This window comes from Bufo bufo, chromosome 3 (assembly GCF_905171765.1).
Source record: "Bufo bufo chromosome 3, aBufBuf1.1, whole genome shotgun sequence".
NCBI classification, from domain to species: Eukaryota; Metazoa; Chordata; class Amphibia; order Anura; family Bufonidae; genus Bufo; species Bufo bufo.
The window spans coordinates 66,295,024-66,313,038 of record NC_053391.1 but is presented as its reverse complement, the minus strand read 5'-3'; the positions used below and the strand labels follow the sequence as shown (position 1 = coordinate 66,313,038).

The 18,015-nt window shown below is 45.8% G+C and overlaps 1 protein-coding gene across 1 annotated transcript in view; it reads left to right on the top strand.

Moving 5' to 3' along the window:
- LOC120994569 (multidrug resistance-associated protein 1-like) overlaps nt 1–18,015 on the top strand; it is a 126,235-nt gene that overhangs the window by 3,048 nt on the left and 105,172 nt on the right. Inside the window, exons 2-5 of the mRNA XM_040423230.1 lie at nt 6,900–6,961; nt 8,150–8,285; nt 10,761–10,888; nt 14,777–14,954. Of these exons, the coding sequence (XP_040279164.1) occupies nt 6,900–6,961; nt 8,150–8,285; nt 10,761–10,888; nt 14,777–14,954 (504 nt within the window). The remainder of the gene's footprint in view (nt 1–6,899; nt 6,962–8,149; nt 8,286–10,760; nt 10,889–14,776; nt 14,955–18,015) is intronic.

Genomic DNA, 18,015 nt, shown 5'->3' with positions numbered 1-18,015 from the left:
TCTCAATAGCGGACGGAAACGCTTCAGTTTTGTCCCCATTCATTGTCAGTGGGGACAAAACGGAACTGTACGAAACGGAGTTCTCCACAATGCGTTCCGTTTGGTTGCATCCCCATTGCGGACAGCAAAACGATGCAAGCGGATCCGTCTTTCTCCGCATCCCTATTCACTATAATGGCGCCTGGCGAGGAATCGTTTGGGTTTTCAGCATCAATGTCGGCTTTCTGCCGGAGAAATCCCACTGCATGCATGGAAGCCCTCTGGATCCTATCACCATGAATGGGCTCTGGTGGTGCCTGGCAGTGACCGGCTATCCTGGATGGTCTGTTCCTCCGCCAGAACGAAGCCTTACAAATGTACAGCTACTCCACCTTCTTAAATGATTATTTTAAAGGATGAAAACCCTTTGTGTGCCCGCAGGCTGATTGGCAGGGCTATATACTTGCATATAGAAATACAATTATATACACTGCTCAAAAAAATAAAGGGAACACTTAAACAACACAATGTAACTCCAAGTCAATCACACTTCTGTGAAATCAAACTGTCCACTTAGGAAGCAACACTGAGTGACAATCAATTTCACATGCTGTTGTGCAAATGGGATAGACAACAGGTGGAAATTATAGGCAATTAGCAAGACACCCCCAATAAAGGAGTGGTTCTGCAGGTGGTGATCACAGACCACTTCTCAGTTCCTATGCTTCCTGGCTGATGTTTTAGTCACTTTTGAATGCTGGCGGTGCTTTCACTCTAAGGTAGTGCAGCTTATCCAGGATGGCACATCAATGTGAGCTGTGGCAGGAAGGTTTGCTGTGTCTGTCAGCGTAGTGTCCAGAGCATGGAGGCGCTACCAGGAGACAGGCCAGTACATCAGGAGACGTGGAGGAGACCGTAGGAGGGCAACAACCCAGCAGCAGGACCGCTACCTCCGCCTTTGTGCAAGGAGGAACAGAAGGAGCACTGCCAGAGCCCTGCAAAATGACCTCCAGCAGGCCACAAATGTGCATGTGTCTGCTCAAACGGTCAGAAACAGACTCCATGAGGGTGATATGAGGGCCCGACGTCCACAGGTGGGGGTTGTGCTTACAGCCCAACACCGTGCAGGACGTTTGGCATTTGCCAGAGAACACCAAGATTGGCAAATTCGCCACAGATGAAAGCAGGTTCACACTGAGCACATGTGACAGAAGTGACAGAGTCTGGAGACGCCGTGGAGAACGTTCTGCTGCCTGCAACATCCTCCAGCATGACCAGTTTGGCATTGGGTCAGTAATGGTGTGGGGTGGCATTTCTTTGGAGGGCCGCACAGCCCTCCATGTGCTCCCCAGAGGTAGCCTGACTGCCATTAGGTACCGAGATGAGATCCTCAGACCCCTTGTGAGACCATATGCTGGTGCGGTTGGCCCAGGGTTCCTCCTAATGCAAGACAATGCTAGACCTCATGTGGCTGGAGTGTGTCAGCAGTTCCTGCAAGACGAAGGCATTGATGCTATGGACTGGCCCGCCCGTTCCCCAGACCTGAATCCAATTGAGCACATCTGGGACATCATGTCTCGCTCTATCCACCAACGTCACGTTGCACCACAGACTGTCCAGGAGTTGGCAGATGCTTTAGTCCAGGTCTGGGAGGAGATCCCTCAGGAGACCGTCCGCCACCTCATCAGGAGCATGCACAGGCGTTGTAGGGAGGTCATACAGGCACGTGGAGGCCACACACACTACTGAGCCTCATTTTGACTTGTTTTAAGGACATTTACATCAAAGTTGGATCAGCTTGTAGTGTGTTTTTCCGCTTTAATTTTGAGTGTGACTCCATATCCAGCGCTCCATGGGTTGAAAAATTTGATTTCCATTTTTTAATTTTTGTGTGATTTTGTTGTCAGCACATTCAACTATGTAAAGAACAAAGTATTTCAGAAGAATATTTAATTAATTCAGATCTAGGATGTGTTATTTTTGTGTTCCCTTTATTTTTTTGAGCAGTGTATATATCAGGGATCTCAAGTCTCCCGGACGTTCAGGGAGTCTCCCTCTATTAGATAGCGGCTCCCTGACACCCCCATGTGAAACAATATATCCTGGAAAGGTTTACTGATAGCAGAGCAGAGAGATAAGAGAAGTGACAGGACACAGAGTTTAGATTACAGGTTGAATTAACCCTTTAGGGTCAAATTGGCTTCTCAAGGAGATATATATGTTAAAAGGCATCCCTTCTTCTGTCTCATTCAGTAGCTCTAGAACTATTGAGAGAGATGTATTTTTTTTAATACATTTACACATTTAACCCTCCATTTTAATTATATTATTTACCCCAGTGTTAAATCCCCCCCCTCCCCCCCGGATGCTTGTTTTTTTTCCTACAGTGGGGTAGATGATTACACACAGTGTTCACTTGCTTCTTGTCAGCTCAGCGAATGAACCGATTCATGTGAAAGATCCGAACTTCCCATCTCTAGTTTATTCGCAGTAAACCTTTCCGGCAACCTGTAGCAGTGTCCCCTTCTTGGCGCGTGCGCACAGTGCAAGAGAAGCTGATGCCAGCAGTCCGCAACGGCGCATCAGGCTGAGCGTGTGCGCACGCGCGGGATCTTAAAGCGGGAGGAGGGGGAGGGGGGGAGAAGCGGCGCTGGGCACGAACGGCGATGCGTGCGGCCGGGCACCATGCATCCACAGACCTCCCCTGCTTGGGCACCTTAATTCAGTGATTGACAGGTTAGTAAAACCAGTTTTTCCGCAGAATAAGGCCTCCTGCACACGAACGTTGTGTGCACCCGTGGCCGTTGTGCCGTTTTCCGCTTTTTTTCACGGACCCATTGACTTTCAATGGGTCCGTGGAAAAATCGGAAAATGCACCGTTTTGCAGCCGCATCCGTGATCCGTGTTTCCTGGCCGTGAAAAAAATATGACCTGTCCTATTTTTTTCACGGCCAACGGTTCACGGACCCATTCAAGTCAATGGGTCCGTGAAAGAACACGGATGCACACAAGATTGGCATCCGTGTCCGTGATCCGTGGCCGTAGGTTAGTTTTTATACAGACGGATCCGAAGATCCGTCTGTATAAAAGCTTTTTCAAAGCTGAGTTTTCACTTCGTGAAAACTCAGAACCGACAGTATATTCTAACACAGAAGCGTTCCCATGGTGATGGGGACGCTTCTAGTTAGAATACACTACAAACTGTGTACAAGACTGCCCCCTGCTGCCTGGCAGCACCCGATCTCTTACAGGGGGCTGTGATCAGCACAATTAACCCCTTCAGGTGCGGCACCTGAAGGGGTTAATTGTGCTGATCACGGCCCCCTGTAAGAGATCAGGGCTGCCAGGCAGCAGGGGGCAGACCCTCCCCCCCCTCCCCAGTTTAAATATCATTGGTGGCCAGTGCGGCCCCCCCCCCCCCTCCCTCTATTGTAATTATTCGTTGGTGGCACAGTGTGCGCCCCCCCTCCCTTCCTCTATTGTAATAATTCGTGGGTGGCACAGTGTGCGCTCCCTCCCTCTATTGTAATAATTCGCTGGTGGCACAGTGTGCGCCCCCCATCGCCCCCCTCCCTCTATAGCATTAGCAACATTGGTGGCCAGTGTGCGGCCTCCCATCTCCCCCCCCCCCCCCCCCCCCCATCATTGGTGGCAGCGGAGTTCCGATCGGAGTCCCAGTTTAATCGCTGGGGCTCCGATCGGTAACCATGGCAACCAGGACGCTGGTTGCCATGGTTACTTAGCAATAGTACAATAGTAGAAGATTCATACTTACCGGCTGCTGCGATGTTCGTGTCTGGCCGGGAGCTCCACCTACTGGTAAGTGTCATTGCTAAATGAACTGTCACTTACCAGTAGGAGGAGCTCCCGGCCGGAAGCAGACATCGCAGCTCCCAGGTAAGTATGAATCACTACTGCTAGTAACCCGCTGCCACCAATGATGGGGGGGGGGGCTAGATGGGAGGCCGCACACTGGCCACCAATGTTGTTAATGCTATAGAGGGAGGGGGGCCAATGGGGGGCGCACACTGTGCCACCAACGAATTATTACAATAGAGGGAGGAAGGCGGGGGGGCGCACACTGTGCCACCAAGGAATTATTACAATAGAGGGAGGAAGGGGGGGGGGGGCTGCACTGGCCACCAATGATATTCAAACTGGGGAGGGGGGGGGTCTGCCCCCTGCTGCCTGGCAGCCCTGATCTCTTACAGGGGGAGATGATAGCACAATTAACCCCTTCAGGTGCGGCACCTGAAGGGTTAATTGTGCTGATCACAGCCCCCTGTAAGAGATCGGATGCTGCTAGGCAGCAGGGGGCAGTCATGTACACAGTTTGTAGTATATTCTAACTAGAAGCGTCCCCATCACCATGGGAACGCCTCTGTGTTAGAATATACTGTCGGAAATGAGGTTTCACGATCTAACTCATATCCGACAGTATATTCTAACATAGAGGCGTTCCCATGGTGATGGGGACGCTTCAAGTTAAAATATACCATCGGATTGGAGAAAACTCCGATCCGATGGTATAAAAGGGACTCCAGACTTTACATTGAAAGTCAATAGGGACGGATCCGTTTGAAATGGCACCATATTGTGTCAACGTCAAACGGATCCGTCCCCATTGACTTGTATTGTAATTCAGGACGGATCCGTTTGGCTCCGCACGGCCAGGCGGACACCAAAACGACTTTTTTTTCATGTCCGTGGATCCTCCAAAAATCAAGGAAGACCCACGGACGAAAAAACGGTCACGGATCACGGAAAAACGGGACCCGTTTTTGCGGACCGCAAAAAAATACGTTCGTGTGCAGGAGGCCTAAAGCCACAAATAGCTTTTATAAGGCCACCTTAGAAATCAGAATGGTGCCCTGGACATGAGCAGATGTTTAGCTCACAGGGCTTATAGGTGGTGACAGAATCCCTTTAATCATATACAGGGTAATGAGCCCCGTCCTCCACACCATAGAGCACAGTGTGCAGATACTGATTATGTCTGGAAAATGTAATAAAAAGTTTGTGAAAGAAAAAAAAAAAGAAAACCTCCCTGAAATGAGTTTTTGCAGGTTGGGACGTCTGATATATTTATATTTTTTTTATTTAATTTATTTTTACCTTGAGCAGTAAAGCAATGTCCAGTTTTAAACTACAGACAAAGACTTGCAGCATGCTGCACCCGGCGGCGGCAGTGTCAGACGTTGCCCTTGCAGGCTGTGACCACCTCGAGCTGGTTTGGACGGGTAGGTTGGAGAACGGTAGAAGAGCTGACAGTTCGGTCTCCACCATTGTATGGCGCTAATGTGCTGTGATCTCAGCCTGAGGGCCTGTCCTGTGAGGTCAGGAAGACCTTTACCTTGCCGTATGTTACATCTGCAGGATTTCTGTATTTTTCTCGCTTTATTAGGCTACTTTCACACCTGCGTTCGGCGCGGATCCGTCTTGTATCTGCACAGACGGATCCGCACCTTGTTTGAATTATTACCCACCGACAACCTATAATGTTCAGAACGGATCCGTCTGCATTACTCTGTCAAAAAAAAGTCTAAGACCTCTTTCACATGAGCGTGGCGTGTGAGGGCCCGATAAGATGCGGGTGCGTTGCGGTAAAATGCGTGATTTTTCTGCGCGAGTGCAAAGCGTTTTAATGCGTTTTGTACGCGCGTGAGAAAAATCGCCATGTTTGGTATCCAGACCCAAACCCGGACTTCATTACAGAGGTTCGGGTTTGGGATCGGTGTTCTGTAGATTGTATTATTTTCCCTTATAACATGGTTATAAGGGAAAATAATAGCATTCTTAATACAGAATGCAAAGTAAATTAGGGCAGGAGGGGTTAAAAAAAAAAAAAAAAAAAAAGTTAACTTACCTGCTCCATAGCTGCCATTCTCTGTTCTATCTTCAGGACCTGGCAAAAGACCTGTGGTGACGTCACTGTGCTCATCACATGGTCCAATCACATGGTTCATCACCATGGTGAGGGACCATGTGATTGGACCATGTGATGGGATGTCACCACAGGTCCTTAGCCGGAAGCTCAACATTACAGAAGAAGACAGAGATTCGCAACTACGCGATCAAGTGGACTTGGTGAGTTAATTTTTTATATTTTTAACCCCTCCATCACTATTGTACTATGCATTCTGTATTCAGAATGCTATTATTTTCCCTTATAACCATGTTATAAGGGAAAATAATACAGATTGGGTCTCCAGCCCGATCGTCTCTTAGCAACCATGTGTGAAAATCGCACCGCATCCGCACTTGCTTGCGGATGCTTGCGATTTTCACGCGGCCCCATTCACTTCTATGGTGCCTGCCTTGCGTGAAAAACGCAGAATATAGAGCATGCTGCGATTTTCACGCAACGCACAAGTGATGCGTGAAAATCACAGCTCATGTGCACAGCCCCATAGAAATGAATGGGTCCGGATTCAGTGCGGGTGCAATGCGTTCACCTCCCGCATCGCATCCGCGCGGAATACTCGCCCGTGTGAAAGGGGCCTTAGTCTAAGTGTAAGTCAAATGGATCCGTCCTGACTTACATTGAAAGTCAATGGGGGACGGATCCGTTTTTAACTGCACCATATTGTGTCAGATAAAACAGATCCATCCCCATTGACTTACATTGTAAGTCAGGATGGATCCGTTTGGCTCAGCATCGTCAGGTGGACATCAAAATGCTGCAAGCAGCGTTTTGGTGTACCCTTTCAGAGCGGAATGGAGACGGAACAGAGCCAAACTGATCCGCATCCATTCAGAATGCATTGGGGCTGAACTGATCCGTTTTGGGACCGCTTGTGAGAGCCTTGAAACGGATCTCACAGGCGGACCCTGAAACGGCAGTGTGAAAGTAGCCTTGGATGGAATTTATTGCAGTAATTTGTCACATCACGCTAACATTTATTAACCTATATTAACAGAATGAAAATCCAGAATACCGGGTGTCCTTCTTTAGTAGGGTGACGTTTTCTTGGTACAGCAGGTAAACTATATATTTACTGTATGATAAATATATATTGTATTATTTTTAAATAATGTTTTACGCAGGCATTTTTTGCTGACATTGTTCAAATCCCATAGAGATGCCAAATGGCAGAAATGCCTGAATAACACACTGTGCCTAGCGCTGTGTAGGGAAATGCCCCAATTGAGTAGGATGGTAACACCCAGGTGTCAATTTATGTTTATATTTCCGTGAGGAATAACAGGGGAACACGGCAGGGAAAAGGATGTTTTCAGATTGTAATTATTTGGAATATACAGTATTTTTCGTTTGATAAGACGCAACTGACGATAAGACGCACTTAGGTTTTAGAGAAGGAAAATAAGAAAAAAAAATTTTTCATCAGACCTCAGAACAGACGCCCAATCTTCATCAGACCCCCAAATTAGACGCCCAATCTTCATCAGACCTCAGATCAGATCCCGATATCAGATCAGACACCTTAGTCAGATCGCAGATCAGACCCCCCCCATATTAAATCAGACTCCCATATCAGACTCCCATATCAGACCTCAGATCAAATCCCCGTATATCAGACCCGCATCAGAGCTAAAATAAATAAACGTACCTGTCCGGCTCCGCTGCCACTCTGCAGGTCCATCAGCCTCTCCTGCAGGCACGCTCCCTGGTCTGCTCCAGGCCCGTGCTGCATTATGACCTGACTGTATACAACATCAAGTCATAGAGCACAAACCACATCCTGACGCTATACCGCTATATGCCGTCAGGACAGTGCAGCGCCTGGAAGGAAACCAGGGAGCTTTGAGTATAGCAAACGCTAGCAGCTCTACAGTCACCGCTCCCCGCGCCTCATGCGTACTAGTGGTCGCTTCCATAATGGAAGAGCTTACTAGTATTTGCTTTATAAGACGCACTGACATTTTTCACCCACTTTTGCAAAAAATTGCAACTTATAAAGCGAAAAATACCGTATATGAGATTTCCCCGATTCCAGGTTAATCCCACTGCTGTTGTTTTGTGTGCAGTACATTGAGGAATTGCTGTTTATGCAATTTCCTGCTATTTGATGTAAACCAGAAGACTTAAGGTCGTAGTACCTGACGGACGGGTTTACCAAGGACTGGCATACTATTAACTGTTTGCTAAACACATAGACCAGGAGCACGGCTCCCACACTTCTTACCTCTATTATTTTCTTCTCTCCAGAATTATAAGGCTTGGCTATAGGAAGCCGTTAGAAAGAGAAGATCTCATTGAGCTGAATGACGATGACTCTTCTTACATTGTCAGCCCGGCATTTGAAGAAAACTGGAGAAGGGAATTTTTCAAGCAAAGCAGAAAGGTAAGAGAACTGCACTTTTATCTGATGCAGAAGGAACAGCCCCAAAGTAGGCTACAGTGATGCCCTTAAGGCCCTGAAAGTGCTCAGCCTAAAGCAAAAACCCACTTCCTAGTTCACCGGCACTCTGTTCCAGCCTAAGGCCGCACTCCCATGACCGTGTAACATCCTTGGATCCAAAACCAAGAAATTGGCCTGGTGCACCATGTGACTTCAATGGGTCCGTGGTCTGCAAGACGCAGCCAAAAATAGGACATGTTCTATCTTTTGCGGCGCAGAGGTACAGACCCAGAAGCGAACAGAAGGGCTTCTGGGTCCGTGCCTCCACACCGCAGGAGACAGAACATGTCCTATCTTTGGCTGCATCTTGCAGATTGTGGACCCATTGAAGTCAGTGGGATCACACCATGATACCGGGTGCACACAGTCGGTGTCCATGGTTTTCAGATTCCTAAAACGGACACGGTCATGTGAATGCGGCCTAAGGGTCTTGTCCCCCATGCTTCTGGTCTGCTGTGGACCGGACTTGTGAAGTCATGTCTGTAGTCAGGTGTACTGCTGCAGCCATTGGCTGGCCTGAGCGGTCACTGCTGAATCCAATGACCCCATTGATTAGCAAACAAAGGGACCCTTCTCTGGATTACCTGGGACAGCGGCATCTATGTGCGTAGGGAGGTCCCAGGGGACAGATACTCACTGCTGTCTGTTTCAAAGGGCAACCAGCAGAATTTTTAAAGCAGCCATGTTTAGATCAGTTGTAGACCATACACGGATTTAAGGCCTTCCTCCCCAATGTTATAACTAGAATATCTCTCACTTACAGTTGCAAGAAAAAGTATGTGAACCCTTTGGAATGATATGGATTTCTGCACAAATTGGTCATAAAATGTGATCTGATCTTCATCTAAGTCACAACAATAGACAATCACAGTCTGCTTAAACTAATAACACACAAAGAATTAAATGTTACCGTGTTTTTATTGAACACACCATGTAAACATTCACAGTGCAGGTGGAAAAAGTATGTGAACCCCTTGGATTTAATAACTGGTTGAACCTCCTTTGGCAGCAATAACTTCAACCAAACGTTTCCTGTAGTTGCAGATCAGACGTGCACAACGGTCAGGAGTAATTCTTGACCATTCCTCTTTACAGAACTGTTTCAGTTCAGCAATATTCTTGGGATGTCTGGTGTGAAACGCTTTCTTGAGGTCATACCACAGCATCTCAATCGGGTTGAGGTCAGGACTCTGACTGGGCCACTCCAGAAGGCGTATTTTCTTCTGTTTAAGCCATTCTGTTGTTGATTTAATTCTATGCTTTTGGTCGTTGTCCTGTTGCAACACCCATCTTCTGTTGAGCTTCAGCTGGTGGACAGATGGCCTTAAGTTCTCCTGCAAAATGTCTTGATAAACTTGGGAATTCATTTTTCCTTTGATGATAGCAATCCGTCCAGGCCCTGACGCAGCAAAGCAGCCCCAAACCATGATGCCCCCACCACCATACTTCACAGTTGGGATGAGGTTTTGATGTTGGTGTGCTGTGCCTCTTTTTCTCCACACATAGTGTTGTGTGTTTCTTCCAAACAACTCAACTTTGGTTTCATCTGTGCACAGAATATTTTGCCAGTACTGCTGTGGAACATCCAGGTGCTCTTGTGCAAACTGTAAACGTGCAGCAATGTTTTTTTGGGACATCCGTGGCTTCCTCTGTGGTATCCTCCCATGAAATCCATTCTTGTATAGTGTTTTATGTATCGTAGATTCGCTAACAGGGATGTTAGCATATGCCAGAGACTTTTGTAAGTCTTTAGCTGACACTCTAGGATTCTTCTTCACCTCATTGAGCAGTCTGCGCTGTGCTCTTGCAGTCATCTTTACAGGACGGCCACTCCTAGGGAGAGTAGTAGCAGTGCTGAACTTTCTCCATTTATAGACAAATTGTCTTACCGTGGACTGGTGAACAGCAAGGCTTTTGGAGATACTTTTATAACCCTTTCCAGCTTTATGCAAGTCAACAATTCTTAATCGTAGGTCTTCTGAGAGCTCTTTTGTGCGAGGCATCATTCACATCAGGCAATGCTTCTTGTGAAAATCAAACCCAGAACTGGTGTGGTTTTTATAGGGCAGGGCAGCTGTAACCAACACCTCCAATCTCATCTCATTGATTGGACTCCAGTTGTCTGACACCTCACTTCAATTAGCTCTTGGAGATGTCATTAGTCTAGGGGTTCACATACTTTTTCCACCTGCACTGTGAATGTTTACATGGTGTGTTCAATAAAAACATGGTAACATTTAATTCTTTGTGTGTTATTAGTTTAAGCAGACTGTGATTGTCTATTGTTGTGACTTAGATGAAGATCAGATCACATTTTATGACCAATTTGTGCAGAAATCCATATCAATCCAAAGGGTTCACATACTTTTACTTGCAACTGTACTTCCTACAAGTCACTTTTCTCTTTCTTTTTTCCAGGATTCTGGATCCAAGAAGGTATCTTTGTTGCGGGCATTGTGGAACACATTCAGGTACTCGCTCATCCAAGTGGCCCTCATGAAAATAGTGGCTGATGTCCTGGCATTTACAAGCCCTCAGATATTGAAGTGAGTGAAATTCTTGATCAATTGAATTAAAGGGGATGGCTGCTTAAAAAAAAAAAAATCATATACACTAGGGAATTCTGAGTTAAAGGGGTTGTGTCACGTCAGAAAATAGCATTTATTATGTAGAGAAAGTTAATACAAGGCACTTCCTAATGTACTGTGATTGTCCATGTTGCCTCCTTTGCTGGCTGGATTCATTTTTCCATCACATTATGCACTGCTCATTTCCATAGTTACGACCATCCTGCAATCCATCAGCGGTGGCCGTGCTTGCACACTATAGGATAAAGTACCAGCCTATGTGAGCACCCATGGTCCCGGCCACCAGAGAGTCCGGCACTTTTTCCTATAGTGTGCAAGCACGACCCCCACTGATGGATTGCAGGGCGGTCGTAACCATGGAAACTAGCAGTGTATAATGTGATGAAAAAAGGAATCCAGCCAGCAAAGGAGGCAATATGGACAATCACAATACATTAGGAAGTGCCTTGTATTAACTTTCTCTACATGATAAATGCTATTTTCTGACGTGACACAACCAGTTTAAAAGAAAAAGTGTCCTCTGTTTAAGGATCTTATCTTTTGGCCAGAGTGGAGAGCGAATTCAAAGAGGATCTCTCTCTGGAGGACCTGTCCTGTCCTGTGCTACTCAAACGGCCCATTGGTTTGAATGGACACTGTGTAATACTTTATTTCTCCTGGTGGTGGTGCTGCATGGAAACACTTACTACTAGCTTCCCACGTTGATCACTGTTGGTCCCAGCAGGGGGTCACTTTGAAGTAATTTTTTTGTTATGGGACCCTTCTAACGATTAGGGATTGTTCAAAGCGAAGGCCTTGAACTTAATGTGGCGCTGAAGTCTGTGCTTCAGGTCATGTGGTTTAGGCCTCATGCACACAACTGTATGTCGTGTCAGCAAATTACGGATCCACAAAATACAGATACCGTCCATGTTGAATCCGCATTTTTTGCGGATCCATTCACTTCATTGGGGCGGGAAAAAAAAATATGGACAGCCCACAGACTGCATCCATATTTTGTGGATCCACGATTTGCGGACTGCAAAACTGATGCGGCTGTGTGCATGAGGCCTTAATAACAGAAGGGGGTGACGTTGGGCCCCGGGTGATGTCATACACACTCACCTGCTATGTCAGGGATCTCAAGTCTCCCGGAGGTTCAGGGAGTCTCCCGCTATTAGATAGCGGCTCCCTGACACCCGCATGAGAGACAATATATCCCGGAAAGGTTCACTGATAGCAGAGCAGAGAGATAAGAGAAGTGACAGGACAGAGTTTACATTACAGGTTGAATTAACCCTTTAGGGTCAAATTGGCTTCTCAAGGAGATATATATGTTAAAAGGCATCTTCTTCTGTCTCATTCAGTAGCTATATAACTATTGAGAGAGATGTATGTTTTTTAAATACATTTACACATTTAACCCTCCATTTTAATTATATATTATTTGCCCCAGTGTTAAATCCCCCCCCCCGATGCTTGTTTTTTTTCCTACAGTGGGGTAGATAATTACACACAGGGTTCACTTGCTTCTTGTCAGCTCAGCGAATGAACCGATTCATGTGAAAGATCCGAACTTCCCATCTCTAGTTTACTCGCAGTAAACCTTCTCGGCGCGTGCGCACAGTGCAAGAAGAAGCCGATGCCAGCAGTCCGCAATGGCGCATCAGGCTGAGCCTGTGCGCACGCGCGGAATCTCAAAGCGGGAGGAGGGGGAGGGAGGGAGAGGCGGCACTGAGGAGTAGAAGGCGGCGCTGGGCACGAACGGCGATGCGTGCGGTCGGGCACCGTGCATCCACAGACCTCCCCTGCTTGGGCACCTTAATTCAATGATTGACAGGTTAGTAAAACCTGTTTTTCCGCAGAATAAAGCCACAAATAGCTTTTATAAGGCCACCTTGGAAATCAGAATGCTACCCTGGACATGAGCAGATGTTTAGCTCACAGGGCTTATAGGTGGTGACAGAATCCATTTAATCATATACATAAATATGATAATTTGGGGCAGGGTAATGAGCCCCGTCCTCCACACCATAGAGCACAGTGTGCAGATACTGCATATGTCTGGAAAATGTAATAAAAAGTTCGTGAAAGAAGAAAAAAAAGAAAACCTCCCTGAAATGAGTTTTTGCAGGTTGGGATGTCTGCTATGTAGTGTCAGCCTCTTTTTATTTCTTCTGCATTAAAGGGAACCTGTCATCACCTTTATGCTGCCCATACTAACGGCAGAATAACGTAGAGACAGGGGAGTTGATTTCAGCCGTCTGTCATTTATAAGTTAAAAGTAAGTGGTTGCCGAGAACCAACATCACAATCATTGCAGACTGGGCCTGGAGAAGAGTCCCGGCCACCTGAGAAGAGTCCTGGTTATTCATGACTTCCTGCTCTCCTGCCCACCTGCTGATGGCTGACCGTCTTCTACCTAGTTTTCTCCCTTTCTCTCTAGGAGAGAACTGCCAATCATCAGCAGATGGTCGGGGAGAGCAGGAGATTAGGAATAACCAGGACTCTTCTCAGGTAGATCTGACTCTTCTCAAGGCCTGGGCTGCAATGATTATGATGCTGGTTCTCAGCAACTACTTACTTATAGCTCATGAGTGACACACCGCTGACATCAGCATTTCTGTCACTATTTTATACCTCAGTGAGGTCAGCAGAACGTTGATGACAGGTTCACTTTAAAGAGCTAATCCCTAAAAATGCCGTATAATTCATGTTTTCTACAGCTGTATTTTTGTGGTGTTTTATAGTTCCACAACATTTTAACATTTAGCATTTTTAAGACATTTTTTTCCTATAGGGAAGTCTATGGAAAAAGTCCTGAAAATCCACACTCAGAGCATGCCTAAAAAAATGACAGGAAACAGTCTTAAAAAAAAAAGGCTACTACAAAAAACGCTGTGTTTGTAGGGTCTTTTATCATTTAATATTCAGCAACATGTAACATCTAGCAGCAATGTTGTTTTGCTCCAAAAATTCAAAAAAGACAAAAAAAATGGCGTTTAAGAATAAAAGGTAGTGTGAAACCACCCCTAGAGCGTTGCTATGATCAATGACTACACCTTAGCCACACTGTCTAAGGCTACTTTCACAGTGGCGTTAATATTTTCCAGTATTGAGATCTGTTATAGGGTCTCAATTAGAGATGAGCGAATTTCATATTTTGAAATTCGTTCACGCTTCGTTTACTGGTAAAAGGTGAATTGCGGTTTGCTTTCCGTCCTGGGATGCGGAGCAAAATGGATCCATCATGACCCGCAATGCAAGTCAATGGGGAAGGATCCGTTCTCTCTGACACAATAGAAAACAGATCCGTCCCCCATTGACTTTCAATGGAGTTCATGACGGATCCGTCTTGGCTATGTTAAAGAGAATACAACCGGATCCGTTCATAATGGATGCAGACGGTTGTATTATCAGTAATGGAAGCGTTTTTGCTGATCCCTGCCGAATCCAGCAAAAACGCTAGTGTGAAAGTAGCCTAAGGCTACGTCTACACGACGACATTTGTCGCGCGACATGCAACATACTGCGACGCAACAGTCGCAGAAAATCCATTCGAGATGGATTTTTCTGCGACTGTTGCGTTGCAGTCGCAGCATGTTGCATGTTGCAGTGCGACACCATAGACTGCCATTATAAAAATTGTCGCGCGACAAATGTTGCAGTGTAGTTGTGCCCTATCTGTCGCGCGACTTATTGTCGTCGTGTAGACGTAGCCTAAATGGAGTCTGAGAAAGTTTAAAATTTGCTTTAACGAATATCAGATACTTGGGCCACTGCTGTAGCTTTCCACTCTACTTTACATTGCAGCTCTGCTTTTTCAGATTATATTAGCCTAAGGTTCTCATCCGTGTTTGTCCATAGGAAAATGATTGCGTTCTGTGAGGACCGCTCGGAGGGGGTCAGCACTGGCTATCTGCTTGCACTCGCTCTCTTTGTAGTCACCATCTTGCAGACACTCCTCCTGCAGTTTTACCAGCGGTTTAATATGTTGACTGCGGTGAAGATGAAAACTTCTATCAATGGGATCATATATAAAAAGGCAGGTACATTTATAGAAAGAAAATTGCCTTATAGTATTCATTGTTAACTTATTGCCTTTTATTCAGTTTTTTGCCTATAAAACAGCATTTTTCTTATATTTTCCCCTGTATATTGTGGACAGCTTAAAGAGGGTTTTCCACCACTTTTTAAATGATAACCTATTCTCTCGATAGATCATCAGTATGTGATCGGTGGGGGTCCGACACCCGGGTTCCTCACCAATCAGCTCTTTAAGAAGGCATCAGCACTGCTAAAATGACATTGAAGGGGGGGGGGGGATCATTATGGGAGACTTTAATCTTCCTGATGTAAATTGGAAAACCAAAATAGCTAGTTCTGCCAGGAGTACAGATATTCTAAATTGCCTACTGGGATTATCTCTACAGCAAGTAGTGGAGGAGCCAACCCGGAAGGAGGCCATTTTAGATTTAGTATTCACAAATGGGAATTTGGTATCTGATATTACTGTAGGCGAAAGATGGGATCTAGTGATCACCAGTCAGTGTGGTTTACTATAAGTACAGTGACTGAGTCACACCACACAAAAACAAAAGTTTTAGATTTTAGAAAAACTGACTTTTCTAAAATTACATTAGTGGTATACGAGTCTCTTAGATTGGAACAGTTTCAACGGAGTCCAGGAGAAATGGGACTACTTAAAAGTGGCACTATTGAAGGCAACAGATAATTGCATTAGGCTTGTCAGTAAAAGCAAAAAAAGGAAGAGACCACTGTGGTACTCAGCAGAAGTGGCCAAAATCATTAAAAACAAAAAGATAGCATTTAGTAATTATAAAAAATAAAAACGACGATGACGGGGAAATGTATAATATTAGGCAGAGAGAGGCCAAGCAAGTTATAAGAGCTTCTAAAGCACAGGCAGAAGAGAAATTAGCTCAGTCAGTGAAAAAAGCGATAAGACATTCTTCAGATACATAAATGAAAAAAGGAAACTAAAACAAGGAATTACAAAATTAAAAACAAAAGAAGGAAGGTATATGGAAGAAGATAAAGAACTAGCTGACTGCCTCAATGAATACTTCTGTTCAGTTTTTACAAAGGAAAATGAAGGAGAAGGACCTCAGTTAGGAAAGAAGACTAATGAATCTTTTGACGCATGTGTCTTTACAGAGGAAGAGGTTCTAAGTCAGCTGTCTAAAATCAATACAAATAAGTCACAGAGGCCTGATGGGATACACCCAAAGCTATTAAAAGAGCTCAGCGGCGAACTAGCAAAACCATTAACAGATTTATTTGACCAATCGCTGGCAACAGGAGTCGTCCCAGAAGATTGGAAATTAGCAAATGTTGTGCCCATTCACAAGAAAGGTAGTAGGGAGGAATCGGGCAACTATAGGCCAGTAAGCCTGACATCAATAGAAGGGAATGGATTGGATTTGGAGAGGATTGTGGAACATGTAAAATCCCATGGATTGAAAGATGAAAAACAGCATGGGTTTACTTCAGGGAGATCACGTCAAACTAATCTTATTGATTTTTTTTGATTGGGTGACTAAAATAATGGATGGCGGAGGTGCAGTAGACATCGCTTATCTAGACTTTAGTAAGGGCTCTTTCACACTTGCGTTGTTGGGATCCGGCATGCACTTCCGTTGCCGGAGGTGCCTGCCGGATCCGTAACAACGCAAGTGTACTGAAAGCATTTGAAGACGGAACCGTCTTCCAAATGCTTTCAGTGTTACTATGGCACCCAGGACGCTATTAAAGTCCTGGTTGCCATAGTGGGAGCGGGGGAGCAGTATACTTACAGTCCGTGCGGCTCCCCGGGCGCTCCAGAATGACGTCAGAGCGCCCCATGCGCATGGATGACGTGATCCATGTGATCACGTGATCCATGCGCTTGGGGCGCCCTGACGTCACTCTGGAGCGCCCGGGGAGCCGCACGGACGGTAAGTATGCTGCTCCCCTGCTCCCCGCTACACTTACCATGGCTGTCAGGACTTTAGCGTCCCGGCAGCCATGGTAACTATTCAGAAAAAGCTAAACGTCGGGTCCGGCAATGCGCCGAAACGACGTTTAGCTTAAGGCCGGATCCGGATCAATGCCTTTCAATGGGCATTGATCCCGGATCCGGCCTTGCGGCAAGTCTTCAGGATTTTTGGCCGGAGCAAAAAGCGCAGCATGCTGCGGTATTTTCTCCGGCCAAAAAACGTTCCGTACCGGAACTGAAGACATCCTGATGCATCCTGAACGGATTACTCTCCATTCAGAATGCATTAGGATAATCCTGATCAGGATTCTTCCGGCATAGAGTCCCGACGACGGAACTCTATGCCGGAAGACAATAACGCAAGTGTGAAAGAGCCCTAAGGCTTTTGATACTGTCCCACATAGAAGGCTTATCAATAAAGTGCAGTCTTTGCGCTTGGACTCCCATATTGTTGAATGGATTAGGAAGTGGCTGAAGGACAGGCAACAGAGGGTTGTAGTCAATGGAGAACATTCAGACCATGGTCTTGTTACCAGTGGGGTACCTCAGGGATCTGTTCTGGGACCCATATTGTTTAATATCTTTATCAGCGAAATTGCAGAAGGCCTCGATGGTAAGGTGTGTCTTTTTGCTGATGACACAAAGATTTGTAACAGGGTTAATATTCCTGGAGGGATACACCAAATGGAAAAGGACTTAGGAAAACTAGAGGAATGGTCAAAAATCTGGCAACTAAAATTTAATGTTGATAAGTGCAAGATAATGCACCTGGGGCGTAAAAACCCAAGAGCAGAATATAAAATCAGTGATACAGTCCTAACTTCAGTATCTGAGGAAAGGGATTTAGGGGTCATTATTTCAGAAGACTTAAAGGTAGGCAGACAATGTCACAGAGCAGCAGGAAATGCTAGCAGAATGCTTGGGTGTATAGCAAGAGGAATTACCAGTAGAAAGAGGGAGGTGCTCATGCCGCTCTACAGAGCACTAGTGAGACCTCATTTGGAGTATTGTGCTTAGTACTGGAGACCATATCTCCAGAAGGATATTGATACTTTGGAGAGAGTTCAGAGAAGAGCTACTAAACTAGTACATGGATTGCAGGATAAAA